Below are 24,679 nucleotides of genomic sequence, written 5' to 3'. Positions count from 1 at the left end.
CTCGCGACCACCGCGAAAAGTCATCTGTGTTCTCAGCAGGAGCGTGACTGACAGTCACAGCGCCCCTCTGTGGCCTGGAGGAGACGCATCGCCTTGTACACAGGTGAGAATAATGTGTCGCATAAGCGCGAGTAGCTAAGAAGGTGGAGTTTTGGTGGCCTTGGTGTCATCTGTCTGTGGCTTAAAATTACTATAAACGGAGTGATTTTTTTCCCCTCATCTACATGGAATAAACGGACTGAGGTCTATCACCAATCCAACTGGAGTTTATCAAAGGCTTGGAAAAGAACCCTTTAATTACACCTTGATGTGAACAAGCCCAAAACTGTGTGATAAATCTGTCCAGAGGATCTTTAGACTGAGCCTCGAGCAAGACTGCCAGCTACTGTACAGTATTCAGCTGAGTGGCAGATTTGTCCAGCAGATCGTTATGACAACATCTATTTTTACACAGTTCATGTTTTTGAAGTGCATTATAAAGTACTCTGTCAGCTTAATTTTTCCGGCAGTTGTTCATCTTTATTCTATTTTAAGTTTGAGGATATAAAAATTAATTTTTAATGTTTTGAAGTGCATTTCAGTGCAGCGTGAGGGTTTTAAAAAAATGTTTAAAAACTTTGTGAAGGTGAACAAAGTCATTGTCAGACATGCTGAGTTGCACACAGCCCTCCTTGAATACTAAACCGTTTGCATGTTGTTTAATTGAACCATTGCCTGTTTTACTTTCTGAGATTACACTGGTCTGTTGTTCAGTTTCTCTATGATGAATTGCTTTTGTAAAGTCTAATCTTATACCTTCTAGGGAAAAAAAGAAATGGTGTGGGCATATCTGACACTTCCGGTCAAGGGTGATTCATTTCTTCCCCTCTCAAGTCCCTGGCTTAGACGCCCCTTTTTCCCAGCTGTACGGACTGTTCCCTGGCCCCCATTTTCAGAAGCAGGGGTGTGGAGCGGCAGTTTGCTGCCGGGTGATTGGCCTGCTATGTCACGATCTCATTAGTATGCGCTCTGATGCTCTATGTGTCATTTGCACAAGTACAGGTACATTGGAATACTCCTTTGAGACATACACCAACAAATAGAGCTGAGAGCGAAGGTTGGGGTCTGAATCCAGGGTGGGGCTATTTATCTGACACCCCCGGAACATTTTAGGGGAGGTTAAGAGTGTTGCTTAAGGGCCCAACGGAGATTATTCTGCCTATTTTGGCAAGCACATGATTCAAATTTGGAAGGTTCTGATGACAAGCACAGAGTCACTGAAGTCTCCTGACGATTGCCTAATTTGGAAAGCGGGTGGGGGGGGTGCACCCACCAGTGCCGACACTCAGCAGGTCTGCCGGGACACTGTCCTGCTGAGATCACATGGCTACGGTACGCTGAGCTGTAAGCTGACCTGAACTTTAATATGATCTACACAGCATCACTTGTGTTCAGCGAAGTGGATTTCCTGTGCTTATGACCGAGCTGTTACTAAAAAAATGAAATTATTATGGGATTGTTTTCTGAGGCTGCTCATTTCCTTTAATAAAAGTCCCGTGAGATGGTTGATGGCCACACAGCTGTCACGTGTGCTAGTACTGCATCCCCATTACGGGCCTTTCTCTTTTTGGCTTCTGACAAACATATCAAATGCAGCCCTTCCGGGTGCTGAAAATGGTCAGATGTTACTCTGATCATCCGCGGACACAAGCCGTACCGGCCTCTGGATCACGCAGAGCTTTGGTTTGGGTTCCAGGCTGAAACGTCGGCAAGTTAAACAGCACAGTGACGCTCTGATTTCATTATTTATAGGACGTCGTTCCGCTCGATGCCCGGTAGATGAAATGCACGCCGGGTCTGAAAATGAAATAACTGATCGCTGCAGCTTTGCGCCAGTCAGATCAAATCAGCGACTTCGCCGATGAGACGTTCTGTACCCCGTCGCACCGCACAGACATGGCTCCGCATGGCTGCTTTTACGAAGTGGAGTCCGGCCGCCCGCAATGGGAGGGGGCCGCCGCAACATTAGCATGCTGGAAACCGCTGCGTCTGGCTTAACCCGTGATGCGTCAAGTATAGATGCAGCTGCTATTTATCTCTTGAAAATTAAACGCATTCCTTTTGGGGCCGTTCTTATTAATTGCAGTTCCATATTAAGATATCTGGGATTTGCTGCTGATTCTTAAAATGATTATTTTGTTAACGTTATATCACAACGACTGTCAAGTATATCAGTTGTACAGAGAGCTGTAATTAATAATAAGTGTACCCCCACGCTTTTGTATTGTACTGACTTTGAGCTTTAACTGACTTTGTCACAAGGCACATCATGTCCCAGGAAAAGTTATGCAGTTCGTTATTTTTAATTTATTGCATTTATTATTTTTAAAATAATGAATAGACTTATAACCCTAATGTAGACGATTTAAACGTAGCAAAAAAACAAGGGGGTATTTTTCAGTTTTGGTCCTTGGAAAATCGTCTGATGTGCTTGATAAGGACTAAGTCTTAAAGTGTAATAGTAGAATGTACCTTTACATTAAGTTTAATATGGAGGGAGGCTGTTTAATGTGGTACAGGTACAGAAACAGATTAGAAAAGGTGAATCAATCAAAATATAAAATTATTGGTCAAAAATTATTAGTCACATTTCTACATAATGAAGGCATAGGACCTCTATTAATAGTTAGGCTTATATATGAAAAAATTTTACCAATGCAAAGATGTTAGAAATGGTGCAACCTGAATTCATCTGTAATTATATCCAGTGCACATTTTCTTAATCGGGACAATTGCATTGCAAAATTTATACCGGTGCACCGATGCCAATTTTACCATCCCTTAAAGGCATTGATAAGTGATGAAGATGAACTGTTAAAAAATGACAAAGTGCAGGACTGAATGCCTGTTCATAGACTTGCATTAATGAGATAGCATTGAGTTACATCAAGTGTGCTGGTGTATTTTCTCAAAGGGGTCCCAGGGACGTTGCGTGGCATTTGTTTATTTATTTGAGTGATTCCCTTTATGAGTAGGAAGCTATTAAAAATCGGGGCAAAGTTTTATCTTTTAAAGGACTTCTTTTGGGTTTCTTTCCCGATCCATCTTTGCGTGGAGTTTGCATGTTCTTCTCATGTTCACAGTGGGTTTCCTCTCTATATCACAGTTTCTATCCATGGTCCACATGATCTTCTTAAGTATAATTTTCACTGTAACGCTGCACTGGATGAATAGTTTTGGAGAAGCGATGATGGATAAACCTATTTTCTTATGCTTTATTCTCTAGGTACAGAATTATACAGGAAGATTAAAACATCTCTTCGAAAATAATTCCTGTCCCCCAGGGCCTTGGGGAAAGATTAATATAGTGCTGTGATTTAATTAAATGTTGCACAGTTCAGGATTGGTTTGTCATGACTGCACTGAGTGCGGCAGAGAGGTATGTGCTGCCTGCCATAGGCTACACCCCCCCCCCCAACACTGGCCAATGCATGAGGTGGATGGATGGATGGATGGATGGATGACCACACAATTCTTTTTAAGCTCAAAACTTAAAACAGATAATTTGGGCCTTGTGCTTTTAATGAACCATTTGATTTTTGGTTTCATCATGTGAAGGCTGTTTTTGACAAACTATAGTGTAACAGACACATCCCTTCACCCATCCATCCATCCATCCATCCATCCATCTTCTAACAACTGCTATCTCATGCAGCACAAGGCTGGAGTACACCCTGGACATGGGATACCAGTTCATCACATCCTTAAATTGCTAAACCAGTTTGCGAAAACACTTTTGCCTGATAGAGAATAACTAACCTAATCTTGTGAATCTTCCCTAAATGTAAATTGTCTGGTTACTTAAAAAGTGAAATGTCCAGTTATTCACTGTCAAGGGTGCGAGTCACTTAAGACTGTTGATAAGAGGACTAATGTGATCCCAGCTAGATTTTTTGAGGCCAGGGTTGGTGTGGATGAATCTCTTTACTGAGACAGCAATTTAGCCTGACCTGCTGGGGAACTCAGGCGCTTCATATGTCTGTTAACATACCATCTGTTATTTGAAGCAATTAGCTTAATTGTCGATGACAAGTGGAAGACTGTAGACTTGGGTCCTTTTGTGTATAAATGGAATTGTAAGGAGAATCAGTATCATTTGAAGGAAGATTTATTTAAATATCTGTTTGAGTTTAAAAATCTCCAAATAGCTATTACAGTTACGGATAAAATGGATTACATATGATTTCACCAAAATTTCAGGATCATGAATTTTCAGCTGACACGGGAAAGTGAATCCCGGGCATGAATTCTAACTGTAGGTGTCAGGAGGATTCGACCATTTTATGGGGGGCAGGTATGAAATCAAAGCCTGCAGGAAGGGCCCAGGCAAACAAGAAGAGGAAGTAGATGGCCATCTGAAGCCAGTTAATCCGACTGCCCTGTGCTGTCCTGCCACATGCAAGGCTGTGATGTCCCGGGCTGACATCATTATGAGGGTGAAAGAAATCAACAAAATGGCTGGTTTTCTCTTAGCTTAAGGAACCAATGTCAAAATGTCTGTCTCTTGTGCTGAGGCTGAAAAACGAGGTGCATGACGCACTTTGTCACTAGTTGCCATGACACGGCAGGGTCAGATGGTCAGATCAGCAGCCTACTTTCAATGCCCGAGTGCCAAATGTGTTTCGTAGTCTTGCTATGAACAATGGCCAGCTTTGCTCATCAGTAAATCTGCCTCGCAGAGGGATGCTTAAAAAGGCCTCTTATGACGCCGTCATTTTTCCACTCCCCCTCTTTTTTTTTTCATTCTCTTCCTGAGGCAGCCAAAAAAAAACTGCTGGGTTTTTACATAAAGCTAGCGATAGGAAGATCTTGCAACTTTGCCAGCAGAACCATGCTTAGCAACGCTGCTGCCAGATGCTTGTAGATGGGTCTGCATCTTTCCCCTCTGGGCTTGGAGGAGATAATATTGAGGTGAGTTGAGTAAAGGACCATGTAACCAGCACCATCCGTATATAAAACCCAGCAGGGACCTGCTGACATAACTATTCCCGAAGCATCTTAATTACTTGAAATGCTCTATCATATGAGCATCTATTATGGAGCTAAATTCAGCATTTTTTGGGTGGGGCTTTGAGGAAAATCATCTTTGAAAGAAGTTTGACAGAGGCTTTGTGGGTATTGGTGTTGTGAAGTCTAGCCTCAGCTGTGTGTGTGTGTGTGTGTGATGTGTGTGTGTCCACAATGTGATAAAAATCTGTTATTGTGACCTTTTGGTCCCTGCAAAGGGAAACTGAATTTTATAAAAACCTGTGAATGCAATGAAAAAACTAAACATGCCAAAAGTCTTGTACTTTGTTTGGTCACTTATGGTTAAGGTTAGAGCTGAATAGGGGTTAAGGTTATAAGCGGGAGAAAATGGATGGATGGATGGTTATAATTGTTGGGATTAAAGTTATGCCCGTAGACATGAATGAAGAGAAATAAGATATAGATACCTAATTTGAGTGTGTGTGGTTTTCATGTCAGTCCATGTTGTTGTGAGCTTCTTCTGTGTATGCTTGTCTTCTCAGACAGTTCAGGGACACCTTGCAGATGTGAATTTGTTACTTTCCATCCTGTGTTTCCTGGTATAGACTCTGCGTCATCATTTCCCTATCAGGGTTATTTTCGGCATAATTCCAATATTCCTTTAACATGCTGAAACAAGCCCGGTGCAACTCTGAAGCAGTGCTGAACTGAAAACCCAGGCTCTCTGTGTGTCCAGGGAATCGTGTTAAGAATGATGTGAGGGTCAGTTACAAAATCCATCACTACCTCTTTACCCAGATTCTCTCATTTGAAATCCCAGTTTTTAATTATATATTGTGTCATCCCCAATCCGACAAAGTCTTCGCTCAAACGCAGTGGTAGGAATCTATAATGCACTGAAACTGGGGTGTAAGCAATGAATGCTAACAACGGCTTCCGACAGGAGAAAATATCAAAGAGAATAAAGAAATCAGGAAGTTATCTATTACCAGCACCTGCTTCTTCAGTCCCATTATGGTAAGATTTCATGAACATGCTTCTCCAGTCTGCAGTTAGATGGACAGTGTCTGGTTCTCTGGAGCTTCTGCATCAGCAAACACTCTTATGCCTTGTGGATGAATGCTGGCTTTTTGTTCCTCATAAAGCTTAACAGCTGTCTAAGGTTTGGCTCTCTGTTAACAAGAGTATCAATCTGCCAGTATGCTGTACTGCTAATCTCAGTTGCACTATAGAACCACTATTATTAATACACTCCAGCCCACGTTTGTTGTGTTATTTTTTTCAAAGAAGTGGAATGGATGAAAAACGCTAAAGCATTTAACAATGTACATGGGAATTTATGAAGTGGCTGAGACTGTAAAAAATCCATTCATTCTCCAGCCACTTATCCAGCAGATGACCACAGAGAGCCTCAGCCCAGGAAGTGCAGTGCAGGAGGACGTGCTGGATGGGACACCGATCCTTCGCACACAAACACACACAGGTAAGTTACAGACTGAAATTCACCTAACGGCACACTGCGTGGGAGAAAACATGCAGACATGCAAACTCCACACCCACGGAGAAGGAGGGGGATTTGAACCAATAACCATGCAGGTGTGCAACCATAATGCCACCTAAGGGCATAATCCTCACCAAAAAAAAAAAACATTTATTTTTAATTGAAGAATTGTGCCTCCGTGAATTTCACTTTGGAAACCGAAAAAGCTGCGTAAACACAACCGTGAAAATAAACAATGCGGTGTGAAGCGCATCTTTACAGAAAATACCGGAATGTCCGCACACCACGAGGCACCTTCTCTTAGCAGAAGGGGGAGGCCACAGATTTCAGCTAGGTGAGCATTCTTACAGACACTGGACTCATTCCCAGTGAGAGATGGGACGTGGGAGAACTGGCCGTGATTTGCTGTGACTTGCTAATTAGGCTCAGGTGCAGGCCTGAGCTGCACTCAGAAGCGGCCACGTTCAAACCTGTGCTTTTATTCCAAAACAGTTTGCACAAGACAGATGGGACCTTAATGGAAGGATGGGTAGTATAGATGTGATTCGAAGCATGGCTGCCTTCTTCTCCCCCATCTTCCCTGTAGTGAAGCAGGCAGTTTGAATTTGATATGCCGTGTTAAGGGGTGCAGTAGGATGGGATGCGGCTGCATTTTGTCGGGCTGAGCTCGTTGTTAACTCCATGTGTTCAGTGATTATCAGCTTGTGGTTGGCTGAGTAGTAAAGTTACATTGGATGGCTGCAAGCTAAATAGAGAAGTGTAAATGCTGTCTGGGAACAGGACAGACCGACTTGGGTTCTGCCCTGGGATTCTGTTAATGAATTGCTGAATGCATGTTTCTTGTTTATGTAGACCTAGTCTTTGGAGGATGTGAGCCAGATCATGGCCGCCTCGCGCTAAGATTTCCTTTTGTTCACAGTTTGGTAAAAATATACTTGATAATTGGCAGATGTGGAGTTTCGGCGTCACATTTAATGTTTTTATGGGAAGTCTGGAAAAGAGAAGACATTTAAAAAGGGACTCGGAAAGAATAATTACATGCAACAATTCAATGTGAAACCCTGAAATGATACTGCGGAAATGATCTCTGTCCCGCACATCTCACCGCAGACGGAGCTTATTCTGACACTTTATTTCAGGCATAGCAAGATGTGGCCCTTCATTTCACTGTTTTGAGCATGGCCTCTTTTAGGTGCAGAATGTCCATCCCTTCAGACAGGAGCCTGGGCCGTGGGAATGAGTCCAGGAGCACCGGCAGAGCCTGACCACTGTGGTCATGTATGTTTTGAGGGAATCAAAATGCTGCAATTAACTTAAGCACAGATAAAGGAGAGTGATCGAGTGTTGCATCATATAACCAGAGGCGGACATTTCAGGTCCAGAAAGTAAAAATCCAAACCAGGATTTTGTTTCAACCAACCAGTTGAGATCCTGCTCAACTGGTTGGTTGAAACAAAATCCTGGTTTGGATTTTTACTTTCTGGGCCTGAAATGTCTGCCTCTGCACTTAAGCCAGACAATTTCAGTTTGTAATTTTCTTTGTGATACGCTTTGTTCTAATTAAGGAACTACTACCGAACACGAGAGGACTTTTTCTGCAAAAGCAGGTATGAGGACCTGGAATCTCAAACTGGAATGAAGACCCCACTTTTCTGTGCCTGCCTGCTGAAGCGCGAGGAGCCCAAGAACCCAAGAAGCAGCCACGTGCTTTCCTGGTGCTGCACTGTAATCAGGAAATCAGCCATGGCCATGATGCACAGGAATGAGGGACAGAGATGATCTGAGGCAATCAGACCCACAGAGCCTTTTACGTCTTCCCTTCATGCAAAAAAAAAAATTAAAAAATGCAGGATCTTTGCCCTAAGCTCCATCTTCATTGGTTAAATTCATTTGCATATAAATCACATGAGCCAAGATTTAAGGAACGAAGTCAAATCTGGAGGTTGCAGAATCCGTCAGGAGTGGGGCCACATCCTCCCACTAGAATCCAGCGCCACCTGCTGTCGACAGCCGGCCCCCGGCCTCGCTTTCCTCCAGACGTGAGAATTTACCCACACACATGCCCCTGATCCCGAGGCAGCGAATCCAGAGCAGCCAGAACCTCCACCGCGAATGTGTGAGATGGCGGTCTTCCTGATGGAGGTGCTCCACAGTCAACTTACATCAGGAACCCACAAAACACCCCAGAGCACAACTAAATGCCAGGACACGAAACCAATCAAGGCTATCCTGACAACTGTAAACGTGGAGTATCCCTTAGCAACCACGGGGCACGTGCTGGCTGCACAACATCAAAGCATGGATTATATAAAGAGGCAGGCAAAAGGCTTCAGAAAAGTAGGGCGGCCAAAGTCTTTGGACAAAAATGGAGACAGAGGACACACGGCAATACGAACAAACGTGATTGGGCTTTTAAAATCCAGATTTAACGAGATCTGACTTGGGCAGCCCAGGGTGATTTTATTGGAGTACTATGAGGAAACATTTCAGAAGTAGCAATATAATGCAAATGTTAATGTTAGTGTTGCTATGAGTGGCAGCCCTTCGCGGACAGCTTACTCTGCAAAGAGCAAGCTGAGGGAGGCGTAAAGACAATTTCCCCACGGGGACAATAAAGTATCAATTATCATAACAGATTGTGTGCTGCTTTCTGTTACTTTCTGCTACGTGGAGGATACTTTCATGTTCTGGGTACTGTTAAGGTATTAAATTCACTCAGTGTTTTGAGTTTGACAACAACATGAGACTTCTAACCTTGATGTATGGTCACGTGGGTTAGGGTTAGGGTTGCCGGTTCAAATCCCACAGCCGACAGAGTCATTGCACCACTGGGCCCTTGATCCCAGTTGCTGCAAGGATTAGTTGAGCCTGCTCTCTGAAGTGCATGTCGCTTTTGATTAAAGCATGTGCGAAATACATGTAGGAGTGACCCACGCAAACGCAGAGGGCAAAACCAGCTGTCGTTGGTTGTGATGGAATCAACCAAGAGCTTAACTAAGGACGATATTTAGGCCATTGTAAATTTGTTCTGTGGATCTGTTGAAATAAAGCAGTGGAAATGTTACAGAAAAGACACACATAAAATTCTGTGTGCCTTTATAAACAGCTTTAGACAGAAATAGTTAAATCATGAAGCTGAGCTTTGAGTTTAAGCGAAAGACAATGGATATTTTAAATGAAGGTTTATATTGACTGCAGCACCACCCAATGGCAAATGTTAAACACACAAAATTTAGTACAAACAGATCAAGTACAAGCAGCGAGACTAGTGTCATAAAGGTCACAGAGGTTGGTTTCAGGGAGATTTGTTATTTGTCTTTATTCTTTAGAAAGTTCTTAATCATTTATAGCTACTGTATACAATTTAGAACCTATGTGCTTATTATAAACAGACTAGTATTTACATATAAAATATCTAGATTAATTTACACACTGGGAAATTAGAAATTACACACTGGAATATTTATGTTCCATTAGAAATTTATAGGATTTTCAAGATTTTGCAAGCATTGACTTTTATAAGCATTGCTGTCACACACACACACACACACACACACACACACACACACCCTACGCTAAAGTGACTCGCTGACCCGGCTTGATCGTGGCCAGTCCCTGGAACATCCCATCTCCTGCATTTCCAAATGCTTCATATCTTTGGAGAGAGGGGGGAAAGATGCAGGTCATTAAAGACACATTTTCTTTGTATGGAGGTAAAAATGTCAAGGGAAGGTGGAGGCAGGACTAAAGGAGATGGAGGTAAGGGGATGGAGGCAGGGGGATGGAGGCAGGGGGATGGAGGCAGGGGTGAGGCTAAGAGACTCACAGCTCTGTGTAGCGCTTCCAGTCCTGCTTGCCGATGGACGGTCTGGTACTGGCCAGCGCTGAGGTGATGTGGGCCTGGCAGATGAGGAGGGCTGGTTTTCCAGGCCCAGTGGGGGCCAGCAAGGACTCCTCCTGCAGACAGTCACGGGGTAAGAGAGGGAGGGGGGAGTCACTGAAGTACCATGGCCCAGCAATCACCGGTGTCAAGTGTCAAATCCACAAGGCAGTTTTTAAACCACTCAGCTTCCATAAAATGCTGCGATTGGGCGTGAAACCTGACTGAACCCGAGAATGCATGTACCGTGGCCCGGCCACGGAGGCTGGCTTTGATGTCGGCGATCTCGACGCGAAGCCGCTCCAGCTGCTCGGGGCCCAGTTCCCGGAAGCCGTCCTGCAGGGCAGCCATGAAGGCGGGTGCGGAGGAGCTGCCCGGCTCCCGCAGTGACGCCCCCGTCAGCTCATGGGTAGTGGAGTTGGGGCCCGACTGGCACTGAGAGTTCTGGGGAGACAGATCCAGCAATGTCACTCGTTTAAAAAATTAAGCCTGTAAAAGTTTATTTAGATCAGCAAACAAAGTGGTCTTGGCCAAGCCAGCACCAGACTGGGACAGGGTTAGGTGAGGGTTAGGACGGTGTCCCTCACCAGCTCGGAGGGGGACGGGTTCCCCAGCTCAGATTCGTAGGAGCTGCCGAAGTACAGGCGCCAGATGTTGTGCCTGGACTCCTCGGGAGCCAGCTCCCCCCCCTCCAGCAGCACAATGGACTGGTCCATGCCGCCCTCCCCCTCCCCGGCCGAGTCGTCCGACCCGCTGCTATGGTTCAGGAAGATCATGGAGGACAGGCTGACATCGCTGTCCGAGCCTGAGCCCAGATCCTGGAGGTGGACAGCAGAGGGATGTAGCTCAGAGCTACGGGAGCTGAGAGCAGGGTGTGACACACAGCTGCGGGAGCTGAGAGCAGGGTGTGGCGCAGAGCTACAGGAGCTGAGAGGAGGGTGTGGCGCAGAGCTACGGGAGCTGAGAGCAGGGTGTGACGCAGAGCTACGGGAGCTGAGAGCAGGGTGTGGCGCACAGCTACAGGATCTGAGAGCAGGGTGTGGCGCAGAGCTACAGGAGCTGAGAGCAGGGTGTGGCGCAGAGCTACAGGAGCTGAGAGCAGGGTGTGGCGCAGAGCTACGGGAGCTGAGAGCAGGGTGTGGCGCACAGCTACAGGAGCTGAGAGCAGGGTGTGGCGCACAGCTACAGGAGCTGAGAGCAGGGTGTGGCGCAGAGCTGTGGGAGCTGAGAGCAGGGTGTGACGCAGAGCTACGGGAGCTGAGAGCAGGGTGTGGCGCAGAGCTGTGGGAGCTGAGAGCAGGGTGTGACGCAGAGCTGTGGGAGCTGAGAGCAGGGTGTGACGCAGAGCTGTGGGAGCTGAGAGCAGGGAGTAGCGCAGAGCTGTGGGAGCTGAGAGCAGGGAGTAGCGCAGAGCTGTGGGAGCTGAGAGCAGGGAGTAGCACAGAGCTACGGGAGCCAGGTGCCTGTTAGGCTGCAGCCCAAGGAGAGTTACAGTAATGGCGTCGGGATCCTCACATGGAGGATGCAGGTCCCCAGGCTGCTGTGCAGTGCTTCCAGCTGGGCGTTGTACAGCAGGGCCTTCAGGTCCGCTCCAGTGAAGCAGTGTGTGGAGCCGGCCAGCTGCTCCAGGTCCACGTCTTCTGCCAGCGGGACCGAGCAGGTCAGGGCCTTAAGAATCTCCAGACGGGCCTCCTGGAAGGGAAGACGAAAGACCACATAGGAGCTGACGGGGTCTCCCTGATGTGATGTCATGAGCTGACGGGGTCTCCCTGATGTGATGTCATGAGCTGACGGGGTATCCCTGATGTGATGTCATGAGCTGACAGGGTCTCCCTGATGTGATGTCATGAGCTGACGGGGTATCCCTGATGTGATGTCATGCATTCGGGCCATGAAGTTCACATAAGCGTCTGATGAAATGACGTTTTGTACCTTGTAATCCAAACCTAAACTGAGGATTAGCTCCATCTAATGAGCTACATAATATTAGGTTCAAGATAATAAAAGTAGATTATGCATTCTGAAGCTAACACTGAGTTCTCTGGTAATAAATTAAACTGCCCATTTTGCATTTTGCCGTTCTCCTGTGTAACAATGACGCGCAAGATTCCTGTTTTGAGCTACGCTACGTGCCAAGTTTGCCAGGCCAAAATTTAAAGTATATTTGGTGGGAATAAATAAGTAGTGAGACATAAACCCTGCGGGGTGGGAGGGGCAATACCTGGTCCGGAGGGGGGCAGTACAGGGACTTGTCTAGGCGACCTGGTCTCAGGAGGGCGGGGTCGATCAGGTCGGGGCGACTGGTGGCCGCCAGCACATACACACCTGGGGGGGGAGGTTCACGTCACTGAGGTGGTTTGGCCACCAGGGGGTGCTCACACTTACATGACTGGTGGGGGGAGGGGTTGTCCATTGACTGGGTGCACTCTTAAGGCGCACGCTGGGGGACAAGAAGCCGGTCTGTGTGGCGCACTCACCCTGCAGCCCCTCCACGCCGTCCAGCTGAGTCAGCAGCTGGTTCACCACGCGGTCCGTCACTCCGGTGCTGTCGTGACCCCGCCGGGGTGCCAAGGAGTCGAACTCATCAAAGAACAGGACACAGGGCCTGGCTGCCTGAGCCCTGGGGGGGGGGCAGCACAGGTGGCCCTCAGCTGGGGGGCTGTAGGATGTCTGGACGAGGGTCAGGAGGCATACTCACCTTTGGAAGACGTCCCTCACGGCCTGTTCGCTCGCTCCGATGTACTTGCTGAGAAGCTCGGGGCCCTGGGGTCATGCAGCCACAAGTCACTGAGGCAGTATGGCCACCAGGGGGCACACACTCACACAACAGATCATTACCATCGATTTTTATGGGGATGGGGGGGGATTACCTTAATACTGATGAAGTTCATGCCACTCTCCCGAGCCACAGCCCCAGCCATCAGGGTCTTTCCTGTGCCGGGGGCTCCGTAAAGAAGCACGCCTGACCGCTGCCGGATGGGCAGGCTGGCGAACAGCGCTGGGTACTGAAACAGGCCAGCGAGAGGCTGGCTTTAAGCCACGCATGTACCTAAATGTCACCACGCCAGCGACGGAGGGTGAGCCCACCTTGGCTGGGAGGAGGACGGTGTCCATCAGAAGCTGCCTGGCCTCGTGCAGCCCCCCCACCTGCTCCAAACCAGCCCCGGCGGGGGTGCCGAGCCGGGCGTGCCACAGCGAGGGGGGCCGGAAGCCTCTCAGGGCCTGCAGGAAGTCAGCCGTGGACAGACACCCTTCTGAAGGGCACAGAGACACCAAATCGTGAAGAAATACAAGGCAACCAATCGGAGGATGGGATTTGCAATCAGTGAGGACGGTTGCGTTCCTTACTTTGTTTATGGCTATGGAACAAAGCCTAAACAGCATTAACCAAAAAAGGAGTTAGGAAGTATGGTGAGGATGGATGGATGGATGGATGGAGCATGTGAAGCTCACTGCTGAGGCTCACTACTGGGCCTCGCCCATTCCCCCTCCTTCGTACCCGAGGCAGTGCCCACACGGCCATGGATCGCGTTGGCGTGGACGGCCCTCTCCACCAGCACTTTCAGGTCTTGCGGCCAGCATCCCTCTGTCTCCCTGGCTACAGCCTCCAGGTCCAGTGTGTCCAGACTGCCGCCCGTGATGGTGGTCTTTCCACGGATCACCGCACTCAAGATCTCCGCCCTCTGTGCCTGCAACCACACATTTCCAGACTCCTTATCCGTCGGTTGCCCCAGCGGTGCTCAGGTGAAGCTCATCCCAGCCCCGCGACGGGTCCACACCTGGTCTGGGCTGGGGATGCGGGTGACACTCTGGAAGAGGCAGGACCCCTGGATCTGGCGCAGAGACGGGTGCAGGCTGTGCTCGCTCTGGCTGGTGGCCATCAGGCAAACCAGACCTCCATGCAGGACGGCATCGTCCACCAAGTCGCTCAGACCTGAAGTCAGGAAGCTGCCTCAGTCTATAGAAGATCTCACACCTTTAATCTCAAATGCATTACAAGGCTACAGGCGGAAAACTGTAACTTCTTAGATTTCTTTCACTTTTGTTATAGATACAAGTCATATAATTAGATGTTATGTTCACTCTCTGTTAAGCTTAAAAACCTGTCAAACAACAGCCAAACACAAAAACTAACACAGAAGATAAAAACCAATTTAAATCTATAACATCACCCCAAGACTCTGAGGTGTAGGCAGGATGAGAATGAATTTTGAAGCAAACTGAATGTGTCCTACTCTGGGCCAGCTGCAGACTGCGAATGGCCTCCGGGCCACGCTCATGCTCCTGGGAGCCAGCCGCCCCCATCATGTGATCCAGGTCATCCAGCAGGACCACTGAGGGCTGCCTCCACACTGCCTGCTCGAAAGCTTCTTCCAGCCTGCGCCGAACCGTCTCCACTCGCTTCCCTTTAGACATCCGCATCGCGCCGCAAGAGTGGGATGGAGAGTAAAGGGATTAAAAGCCCTTCATCCTAGATTTCTCCCGCTAAACACAGCCTATTCTCCCATAAGAGGATGCACATGCTGATACCCACCTCTTAATGTTTTACACTCTATCACTTCTACGTGGGCGTCCAGGAGCTCCGTGGCCTTCCTGCACAGGGCCTTGCACAGAGCTGTTTTCCCACTTCCCTGCGAGGGGCACCACACAAAGCACAAAGCACAAAGCACATCACGCTTCAACACCAACACTGAACACTGCTGGGTGAAAACTCCTAATCCGCATTAAGGGAGAGCCTCTTTCCCAGTTGCACCATTTAAGAATGATTTGGCATATCCTTTCTAACTGGGGAAATTCAGGCTTGTGTTTCGCTAGACGGGCAGGGATGACGGCAGAGCACAGTTCAGACTGGGCCGCTCACCTTGGGACCCGCGATGAGGAGGGCTCCGCTTCGAAGTCCCGAGCTGGCAGACACCAGCTCCTCGGAAAGAGGCCCTGCCATCAGGCTGTGGGCGATGTGCTCAAAGGCTGCCCCGCAGATCTCCTGCACCCCTCTGGAGACAAGAGGAGCAAAAGCTATCAGGTGTTTATGTCGTGAAGCCTCCTGGGATGGGGCTTTCAATACTGTCCCCCATTGAATTTGTGTGGAGCATTTGTGGGTGGGTGGAGTTATGATCATAGAGACAGCCAGGGGAAAACAGCAGCTAATTGAAATTGAAAAAGCTTACATCTTTAAAGACTTTTTCCTCATGTAATGCGAGGTAACCGTTTTCTTTTCTTTAATTAGCTACTTAAGAACTGCTCCTTACCCCAAGCTCTCGAGAGAAGGGAAGGTGAGGCGCTGGTCATTATCAGCAGTCTTCTCAGCGTTCACGGGCAGCACGTCCCTCACAATCTAGAAATTCACACCAGACATATGTAATAGAATATCTCACGCAGTGAGGAGATAGATATTAGCACCGTCTGCAGAATAGATTCACTGGGTCACTCAGCCCCCCGATTTGAACAGTGAGATCACTGGACCAGGATCATTTGTCCACCACTATTCCTTTGCATCAATGCATTTATATGTAGAGAGCTGACTGGGGAATTATTATTATTATTATTATTATTATTCTGTACTTCCTGTAGAATCTGTTTGTATACAACTCAAATATATATATATATAAATAATTTGTGCATCCTACAGACATGTTTTCTCAGATGGACTTAAACAATTCTCTATTCAAAATAGCTGTCTTGTGCTTCCCTCTGCAAGATGAATCATTTTAAACGTCTTGGTGACAGCCGCGTGTACCTGGACGTCCGCTTTCTGTAATAAACTCGGGGTCAACAGGAAAACCTCCTCAGATTTCTTTGCTTCAAGCTCTGGCTTCAGCACCGTCAAGGAAAACTCAAAATTTTCTGTAAGGGAAATCGAGAGTGGCAGGTCATGGAACAAATACTCATAAATTATCAGCTAATTTGAATGTGACGTGGTATGAACTATGTTTGACATGTAAAACTAGTATTTCTAATATTTATGTTTGTGGGCAGTGGTGGCCTAGTGGTTAGGGAAGCACACTTGTAATTGAAAAGTTGCTGGTTTGGATCCCTGACCAGCAAGGAACTACTCCCCAGGTGCTAAATTACCTCCCCCCAGCAATGTCACACATGGGTTAAACACAGAGGATGCGTTTTGGTGTTGTGTGTCGTCAATTATAACGTTTAGCTTTCAGCAGCTAACATTTGTATTCTTGATGTGCATTTCTATGGATTACATATCATCACTTATTTTAATAACTTAACCTTGATAGCTAGCTGACTAACACCATTGTTAATTGGAAATATAAAGTGAGATCAGGTTGTATGTTGTTTACACTGACATATTTGCCTAGCTGACAACAATCCACACAAGTCCATTTAAAATGTCAAACTGTTCACCGGCAACTGTGTAAAGACAGGTTTCTATTTGTGGTGCTAAAAGTGCCTCATTATGTGCTTTTAGGTTTATTTTGTAAAGTAGTTTAGGAGAAAATGCATTTTTCCATGTTCTTGGAATAATGGATTTCTGAAGAAACACGTTTTTCATTGGACAGCAGCATTATGTTAAGTACGGTCTAGTCCCTGGGGAAGATTCTCTGGATAGACAGACGGACAGATGTAAGGAGCTACATAGAGCTATGATTCCAATGTGCATCTTTTTCCTGGAGTTACCAGATTATACGCAGCATGAATTTAAAAGCTGAACTCAAAATACTTTTGTATCAATTTAAGTGTAACGGTAATGGATACAAGATTTTTGACATTTTTAGTTTTTTGATTGCACTCAAAAAAGCCCACAATGTAATTATTAGTACACGTATGCAAGCACACACAGGAAAAACAATTTCACCAACTAGTTTTGGTGTGTCCGTTAATGTGGCTTTGCATGAAAGTGTCTTCCTGGTAAACTCTAAAAACATGCCCGGCTCTCTCGGTCTGAGCTAGAAAGAGCCGTCATCCTAAACCGGTTTGAACTGGATGCTGACCAACGCAGCTTGATTCTCGGCTGACCTTCGGTGACAGTCATTTGGATGGAGCTGGAGCGTCCGGTGAGAAAGGCCAGCTCCTTGCTGCTCTGAGCGCCGAGCCAGCTCAGGAAAGCACACTGCACATTCGCCTCGCTCATGTGCTGTGGCTATAGGGATTTAAACGACAGAAAAAGATGTGATCACAAACTGCGGGTGCTGGAGAAATTTACTTGGCTGGGAGCTGGAATTAAGGATGATCGTATATAAAAATAGATTTTTCTTCAACTGGATGTTTGAAATACAAAAATGTCTGACTCACCAGTGGCTGTAATGGCTGTAATCTGACAGCAGACCCTATTCTAGGAGTTGATTTTAATGGCTGAATTCTCACAGCCGAATGTAATTCGATATTCAGCCTTCTTCTCAAGGGCTCTGGGATCTGGAAATTGCAGAAAGCGTACAGAATTAAATAAAACGTGCATCTTTTTCCTAGAGTTACCAGATAATAGGCCACATGAATTTAAAGACTGAACACTCAAAATGCATTCGCATCAATTCGAGTGTAACGGCGATGTCTAGCAATCACATAATGGAAGATAATGTGACTCGCAGAATGATTCTGATGGTAATTTCCTCACCCAGACTCGCCCACTGTACAGGGCTTTCCCCTTTCCACCACTCCGTCCCTGCAATAGCAGGTCCACACAGTGGCAAACCATCCGCACCACTAGGGGTCCCCGTTGGTCCTTTCCAGTAGGGGAAGCTCTCTCCTTGGTGCCGCTTTGTTTCTCAGGGGGCCGTTGGCCTTCCTCCTTGAGCTCCCTGGCAGAGTGCAGCTTTCTGAGATGACCATAAGTCACAGCAGACATCCCTCTGTCCTGCTTCTCCACCACGTGACCCCAGGGAAAAATATGGATCTCTCCCTCAGAGCTGGCCAAGGGGGGCAGCTTCCCACACACTCTGAGAACTGAGTCCCTCAGGACGGGAGACGCTGATGGGACCGAGGGCACCTCCATCTTGGGGCTGAAGCTCCCAGTGAACATGTACCTAATGAGGCTTTTGAAGTCAGTGATTCCACCTTGTGAATCACCATCCGCTTGTTCATGGAGGCCCTGCAGGAAATCTCTACTGGTCTTTTGTGTATCCCCAGCCAGAGAAGACATGGTTTCTGAAACGTCATAGTTCTTTTTCAAGAGCTGATTCTGGTCCGTATCTGGGAAGCGATTCGTCCCTGGCCTTACGGAGATATCACCACGTAACTTTGGTGAGACAATGAGCTCGGTGAACTGCTCGAGGCGGCCAAAGGGAACAGATGGTCGCAGAGAACCTGTTTTGCAGGAGGGGAAGAGAGGTTAGAGTGCCACCTTCTGGGAATCTCACCTGCACAAGGGAAGGTTTTCACACCAACCTATTCTGATATAGATGATTGTATGCTGCTCCACCCACACAGGGAACACACCCGTAGGGAACACCACCCGGATCTGGTCCAGAAGTTTCTGCTCAAGTGCTGAACTGTGAAGTTCCTGAGGGCATAGGTATTAAGGGGTAAGTCTGACCCCCTCAGAAAAAGAAAGACATTAAGCTCTGTTCATAAGGTCCAAAATGAAATAATTATTCATGCAAAATAGAAAACTGACCAGTATCTCCCAATCATCTGAAGAAAGAGGTTCCACAAAAACTTGTTGAACAGAGAGAACCTGGTAACACGGCCTCAAAAATCCCTGTAAACCACATTAAAGAAACTTTATTCTAATCAAATCAAGTACAAAAAAGCCCAAGAAACAGTCCAGGCATTATAAAAATATAAACCACATAAGATAATAATCAACACCACAAAAAAGCAGTTAGTTAAGCCACCAATGATGCAGGGTTTCTTACAGCTTGCCTCTTAGGCTTGAATGAGGTAACTGTGACATGCTGACATCTCTGCATTGTATTAAACAGAGGTGGATAGTTCAGGTGCAGAAAGTACAAATCCAGACCAAGGTTTTGTTTGAACCAAACACTTGAATATAAAGAGTCACATTCACAGAGTACTCAACTGGTTGGTTGAAACAAAATCTTGGTCTGGATTTGTACTTTTTGGACATGTACTTTCCACCAACAGAGAGGGATTGCCCTGAAAGGTCCTGGAGATGCATTCTGTTGTTTTCATACACCTTATAGGATTTGATCAAAGTGCTGAATCACCTGCTGCCCATCTTTGATCCCAAGCTTCTCTCCAAGTTGCCTGTTCACCTCCACAGTGGTTTCTTCCTTGTTCAACCTGTGTTGACATCTTGTCCAGCTGAGATACACGGGCGTACAGAGACCCCCGGACAGCTCCACAGCCTGACCCTGATTGAACATAAGTTTGTCACCTTAGTTATAGTTGTAATATACATAATTTGTAATACCATTGCTATATAATTACGTGCACAATATCAAACAAAAGAGGTTCGCAGCTCATTCACTATTTATTTAACAGAACACCGATCTGGATATGTATTAACAAGTTACCAAACTACTTGCGCCGCAATAAAACCATAGGACGCCATAGCATACCTCTTGGAGAGATAGCTGTGAAACTAACGCTGGAGGAAGGTGGAGGAAACAGTTTTTCGCGTTGTTAAAGGCCACACTGACAGGCTGAATCCCCTGACCACCCAGCATGGTTAACATGCAAACCCTACCCACCGCTACCCTGCTTCCCGTCCGCCTGTTGTGATTCCGGGGTCCCTGTGACAGGGGAGAAAGGCCGAAGAAATAGAGAGAAGAACGCATCGATCCTTATGTTGAAGTAAATCATTGCAGGAAATATCCTTTAGAACTATTCGCTGTTTAAGTTCTTATTCTACTTCCTACACTACTGTAATCACGCGTTGTTAACCAAGTAATTGCCATGTATATTTTCCATCTTTTATGTCCCGGGCTTACAGCCCTGTTGGACGTGCCTTCGCTTTCAACATCGGATCAATCGTCCATTGGATAGATTGTCTACATGTGACCAGCGGCCCGGTTGTAGATTGGAGGATCATCAAAGACGTGTTGATGCTTCAGACACTCGATTAACTGTCCCTTTCAGGGGAATAGCTGGAAAATGGCAGCTCCCGGTAGTAGCTCGGTTTGGAGTACCCCTGAAGTTCAAAAACACCACGAACAGCAGTCAGTTTGTCACACGAGACCCACATATAGAGAAGGGAGGAGACCCAAGGCAGTTAAAGTAAGTATTCAAAATACATATTAGTTTTTATTCCGTTATTCAGTTAGTATTGTACGTCATTTCAGGAATTTCAACCCGAAGACCTGGGGTTTGTTTTAGGTACCTGGTTGGCTACACCAATTATACAATGCCCGCCTAATAGATGCATAATCTGCTTAATGTTATCCTAATCTGTTCTGTTGTATTTTCTCTTTCTCAGGTGTACACGATCAATCTTGAATCTCGTTATTTGATGGTACAAGGTGTCCCAGCCATCGGAGTGATGTCTGAACTGGTGCAGCTCTTTGCACTATATGGGGTGATCGAGGAATACAGAGTGCTGGACGAGTACCCCGCTGAGCAATTTACTGAAGTGTATTTAATTAGATTGCAGAAAATCCAGAGTGCAAGGTAAGCGGCGGTATACTCGCCCGTAGTTAGAACTGGTTATGTTATATACTGGTGCTGTAGCTATAGTGGACGTAATATATCATTGCTTTTAACATTGTGGTCATATAGAGCGGCAAAAAGAAATCTCGATGAAAGGAGTTTCTTTGGAGGACTACTTCATGTGTGCTACGCCCCTGAGTATGAAACTGTTGAGGACACCAGGGAAAAACTACTGGACAGGAGGCGATATGTTGCTTGGTCGTTGCATAACAAAGGTAAAATAGCGAACTATTCGAATTAAGAAAATGCATATTGTGGTTTTACTACTAGTAGTAAAAATGTATAGCACACTTCTAAACAAACAGGCTTTTCCACAGTACTTGCTTACATTATACTTAGAAACCAAAAAGGTGTCTCATTTTTCTCCTTACAGTGAAAGAACTGGATAAGACTGATCAAAACCAGGGTGAAAAAAGCAAAGAAGCCACAATGGGACAGACTGCTTTGGAAACTCAGAAATCCATAGAGGCTTGTGTTGAAGGTGACAGAAGTGACTTTAGCAGTTTCAGATATCCTCTATTGCCCCCTCCTCCGCAAGAGCGATTTCCACCCTATTCTGAACAGACATTGGTGAAATTCACAGCCGGGGAGGACAACATGGGATCAAAGTACCATTTTATGGACTCAAGTGAGCAGCCCCCTCCCTTTACAGTGCAGAAACCTTCCTATCATGAAAACACACTGCGGAGGGGGGCGCTCCCTGCTGCCAGATTTATACCGAGGACGACACATTTAGAGAACAGAAAACGGAAAGCTGAAGAAGCCAGTAAGACTTTGTTTTCGGGAATTGGGGGCAAATGTGAAACTCTGATTGGACCAAAACTACCGGAACCACCTAAACTGGATATGGAGGATAATTCCTTAAACATCACAGCTGGTTTAATCAGAAACACCATGAAAAAGGTGGGTTTTGTGCTGATGAGCAGACATGTATTATGACAAACCCGAACTTTACAGTAAATGTAATACTGTTTGCACCTGCTACTGTAAAGGTGTATTTGCATGTGTCCCCCAAAAACAGCTCATGGGTGCTTATTCATGTAAAAATTGATAATTCTTTAGGTGTTTGTAGATGTAAGCTAATTCCAAAACAGTTATTCCCCTCCATTCCCCCAATATACTGAAATTATTTAAATTGATTCTACCAAAAATGTACTCCTTTGCTTCTTGTGAGCAAATGTGTATGAAGCACACATTACCACCCCTTCAGAATGAATAAAACTGAGGCTCAAGGCATATTGGTGATTTATGAGTGATATATCACCTGGGAGACAACTTGTTAAACATTTACTGTTTACTGTGTGGGAACTACTGTAGCCCAGTCCTTGTTGACATTAACAGTCTTCTTTTGGCTAATCATTTATTCATCTCATTTACTATGTAGATTTCATCTGTCCCGGAGCACAAGTCAACAGAAAAGAAATCTGCAGAAAAACCAAGAAGGAGAATTTAATAGATGGATTGGCCGCACCAGAATAAAGTGTCCCACTGAACATGTGGATTGCATATATGCACTTAGTAAAAAATGTAGCTTGGGAACAACACTTGCTGCAGTCAGTGTTCCGGAGGATTCTGGAACGCTTGCTGTTCAAATGCACAGATTCTCTGCAAAAGAAGACACGGGAGTTTCAGATGTCACGTCTGTCTATTGTAAGACACGTTGTCTTCATTGCGTTGCGTGAAGCTTAGTGTTACCTTTGCGTCTGGAAGACACGGTCCAAATGCTTCAAGTAAGAGGTTTTCTTCTCGCACAGCTGTCTCAAAGTCAGTGTAGGACAGTCTCCCATCGTGGTCATGATCCTGGTAACAAACGTACCCTTTAATTATTTCGGAAATAAGACGGGCACAGTTTTTGTAAAGCCGTTTATGTCTGTATGAAATTCAAAATGCACGCTACCATTTTCTTGAGGGCAATTTCCACTAGATCTTTGACTCCTTCATCTGGGTCTTCCTCTGTCGGCTGCCGGATCAGGCTGTCTTTCAGCATGTGAAACATCTCCTCCCGGGATATGTATCCATCTCCATTCAAGTCATAGACATTGAAGCTGTCTAAAGAGGTCAATTAAACAGAATACAATACAATAAACATGCTGTATGCTAATGTTTTAGTATATCCTTGTAATGCGCCAGGTTCGTTTTACATTTTATTTTTTCATCCAGGGTCCCACGCAGGAACACGGCCAAACCTTCTATCCATTCCTTCACGCTGATATAACTGTCGTTATCCTTGTCAAATGCCCGGAAAACTGGAAGATGTGGGAAGGAAGCAGAGCTTTATAAAAAATCTGTAGTTGGGGAAGCCATCCAATGTGTATCTGAATAGTATGACTAGAAAATGGTTTTCCCAGCCAAACTTTAAGACCGTGTTTCTTAAACATTATTTAAAAGAAAGTGATGTTAATGGTTACATCAGTTGTTTCTACACATCTTTGTGACAAAGTGTTTTGCACTGCACCTCTGTCCATGATCATGTCATCTGTCATCCCAAATGTGTTGTGTAATATGTTTCTGAATTTTCCTCGATCCAGGCCATGTCCTGTTTTCCGATCATTCTGGTCCCCAAACCGTCCATTGAACAGTCTGATTAGACACTCTGCTTCCGTCCTGTTAACTGCGGTCAGGGAAGTTTATTTAATGTCAGAATAGTTCTGAAACCAAATACTTAAAGAATGAATAAGTTAAAGACTTGGGTCATTATTTATAACATAGTAGGGAAATTGTAACAATCAGACTGACACACCATTTCTCCTAAACTGACAGTAATGTGTTTACATTTCACTCTTATCCATAGTGGGATATAATTGAGAAATTAGGCTCAGACAGTCCAGGGAGTAATGTCGGGGTAAATGCGGAGCACACTCTCTTAACCCGCTGAGGGACAGACCTCCCGTATTAACATGAAGTTTGTCAAAAACACTTTTTTTTTTTGCATATGGTAAAATTGTTCCTTTATTTCATATAAATATATTGGAAACCGTGTGTTATTCCATATTCATTATGGCTCAATATTAAGCAGAGCGTTGGTCCAGCTTTTAGCGTGTGCTACAACACATTATGTATACTAACTTGACAAAGTGTCAATGAGGACATCTTGGCTGTTTATTGCATAATGCACATTACATTTTCATCATTAAAAAGTGCAACTCCCACATTTTTAGTAACCGCTGCAATATGTAATAATTTATTACAAAATGCTGGGAAATTTATGATATATTGTGTTCAAACTATTACAAAATGCGGGTGCAATTACATAATGAAGTGAAAATTTGTTACATTTTGTCGAATAATGCATTATAGAGCTTAAATTTTCTGCAACGTAGCGCAACCGACGATTTATTAAAGAAATAATCTCACAAAGAAATTTGACCGGTTGAATTTAAGGTAAATTATGGCGTTGCAAGTACTGATGTAAATTTGAAAAGAACGAATTATACGTTTCTGATTCGGGTACTTACAGTGCTTGACTTGTCGGGAAAGAGTTTCTGCAAGATTTTGAATGATTTTCCTGTCCATTGCCGACATTTCAGACATGTTTGCTGCTTGTTAACCAACCGTGTTTGTCGGCGTTACCATGGAAACGCCGCACCGGGTCCCATTTACTTTGTTGTAAATAACATCATAAATGTCCCCCGCTATCGTTTTTAAAAATGAAACCGAAATTAAACAATTACTGTGAAATCGATTTTAATTAATTTGTTTTGGTTACAAAAGCAATACCGCGTTCAGAT

At 45.5% G+C, this 24,679-nt stretch overlaps 3 protein-coding genes and 1 long non-coding RNA gene across 7 annotated transcripts; 2 read left to right on the top strand and 2 right to left on the bottom strand.

Annotated features, from left to right (window-relative positions):
- Positions 1 to 4,970: 4,970 nt before the first annotated feature.
- Positions 4,971 to 9,140, top strand: LOC140581947 (uncharacterized). 3 transcript variants are annotated; one of them, XR_011985006.1, is made up of 4 exons: positions 4,971 to 6,024; positions 6,388 to 6,490; positions 7,701 to 7,786; positions 8,074 to 9,140. It is a non-coding gene; the product is annotated as an uncharacterized lncRNA (long non-coding RNA). The 3 variants fall into 3 exon arrangements; XR_011985004.1 differs by lacking the exon at positions 7,701 to 7,786; XR_011985005.1 differs by having other exon boundaries at positions 7,701 to 9,140.
- A 661-nt stretch (positions 9,141 to 9,801) lies between these two features.
- Positions 9,802 to 20,297, bottom strand: pex1 (peroxisomal biogenesis factor 1). The gene is made up of 24 exons (XM_023811947.2): positions 19,865 to 20,297; positions 19,511 to 19,657; positions 18,958 to 19,041; positions 18,729 to 18,843; positions 17,959 to 18,647; positions 17,640 to 17,759; positions 17,364 to 17,487; positions 16,126 to 16,232; positions 15,638 to 15,723; positions 15,250 to 15,382; positions 14,923 to 15,019; positions 14,624 to 14,794; positions 14,168 to 14,322; positions 13,888 to 14,077; positions 13,476 to 13,642; positions 13,259 to 13,393; positions 13,087 to 13,151; positions 12,866 to 13,008; positions 12,610 to 12,713; positions 11,904 to 12,080; positions 10,976 to 11,206; positions 10,635 to 10,832; positions 10,335 to 10,465; positions 9,802 to 10,163 (listed from the first exon to the last, which is right to left on the bottom strand). Exons 1-24 carry the CDS (start codon positions 20,081 to 20,083, stop codon positions 10,079 to 10,081), a joined length of 3,873 nt encoding a protein of 1,290 aa, XP_023667715.1. The 5' UTR covers positions 20,084 to 20,297; the 3' UTR covers positions 9,802 to 10,078.
- A 53-nt stretch (positions 20,298 to 20,350) lies between these two features.
- rbm48 (RNA binding motif protein 48) lies at positions 20,351 to 23,628 on the top strand. Of its 2 annotated transcripts, XR_011985028.1 has the most exons (6): positions 20,351 to 20,522; positions 20,722 to 20,912; positions 21,021 to 21,166; positions 21,325 to 21,854; positions 22,336 to 23,008; positions 23,112 to 23,628. XR_011985028.1 is itself a non-coding variant. In XM_023811948.2 (5 exons), exons 1-5 carry the CDS (start codon positions 20,400 to 20,402, stop codon positions 22,402 to 22,404), a joined length of 1,059 nt encoding a protein of 352 aa, XP_023667716.1. In that variant the 5' UTR covers positions 20,351 to 20,399; the 3' UTR covers positions 22,405 to 23,628. The 2 variants fall into 2 exon arrangements, 1 of the variants encoding a protein (XP_023667716.1); XM_023811948.2 differs by having other exon boundaries at positions 22,336 to 23,628.
- clxn (calaxin) lies at positions 22,375 to 24,679 on the bottom strand. The gene is made up of 6 exons (XM_023811950.2): positions 24,407 to 24,679; positions 23,407 to 23,562; positions 23,093 to 23,197; positions 22,849 to 23,000; positions 22,647 to 22,751; positions 22,375 to 22,556 (listed from the first exon to the last, which is right to left on the bottom strand). Exons 1-6 carry the CDS (start codon positions 24,480 to 24,482, stop codon positions 22,506 to 22,508), a joined length of 645 nt encoding a protein of 214 aa, XP_023667718.1. The 5' UTR covers positions 24,483 to 24,679; the 3' UTR covers positions 22,375 to 22,505.

This window comes from Paramormyrops kingsleyae, chromosome 23, assembly GCF_048594095.1.
Source record: "Paramormyrops kingsleyae isolate MSU_618 chromosome 23, PKINGS_0.4, whole genome shotgun sequence".
NCBI classification, from domain to species: Eukaryota; Metazoa; Chordata; class Actinopteri; order Osteoglossiformes; family Mormyridae; genus Paramormyrops; species Paramormyrops kingsleyae.
The sequence above is the reverse complement of the archived record's forward strand: the minus strand, read 5'-3'. Positions and strand labels throughout refer to the sequence as shown.

Bases quoted from the DNA above. Each gene is read 5' to 3' on its own strand.
- rbm48 (XM_023811948.2), top strand. From the start codon at position 20,400: ATGGCAGCTCCCGGTAGTAGCTCGGTTTGGAGTACCCCTGAAGTTCAA. The intron at 21,167-21,324 runs GTAAAATAGCGA...TTCTCCTTACAG, and splicing joins TTGGTCGTTGCATAACAAAG to TGAAAGAACTGGATAAGACT. The intron at 21,855-22,335 runs GTGGGTTTTGTG...TTTACTATGTAG, and splicing joins TCAGAAACACCATGAAAAAG to ATTTCATCTGTCCCGGAGCA.
- pex1 (XM_023811947.2), bottom strand. From the start codon at position 20,083: ATGCGTTCTTCTCTCTATTTCTTCGGCCTTTCTCCCCTGTCACAGGGA. The intron at 12,081-12,609 runs GTATTGCCCCTC...CTTCCCTTCCAG, and splicing joins ACTGCCCCCCTCCGGACCAG to GAGGCCCGTCTGGAGATTCT. The intron at 10,833-10,975 runs GTGAGGGACACC...CTGTCTCCCCAG, and splicing joins ACCCGTCCCCCTCCGAGCTG to AACTCTCAGTGCCAGTCGGG.
- clxn (XM_023811950.2), bottom strand. From the start codon at position 24,482: ATGTCTGAAATGTCGGCAATGGACAGGAAAATCATTCAAAATCTTGCA. The intron at 23,001-23,092 runs GTAAAACGAACC...TGACCTCTTTAG, and splicing joins CCTGGATGAAAAAATAAAAT to ACAGCTTCAATGTCTATGAC. The intron at 22,752-22,848 runs GTAGCGTGCATT...GTTTGTTACCAG, and splicing joins AAATTGCCCTCAAGAAAATG to GATCATGACCACGATGGGAG.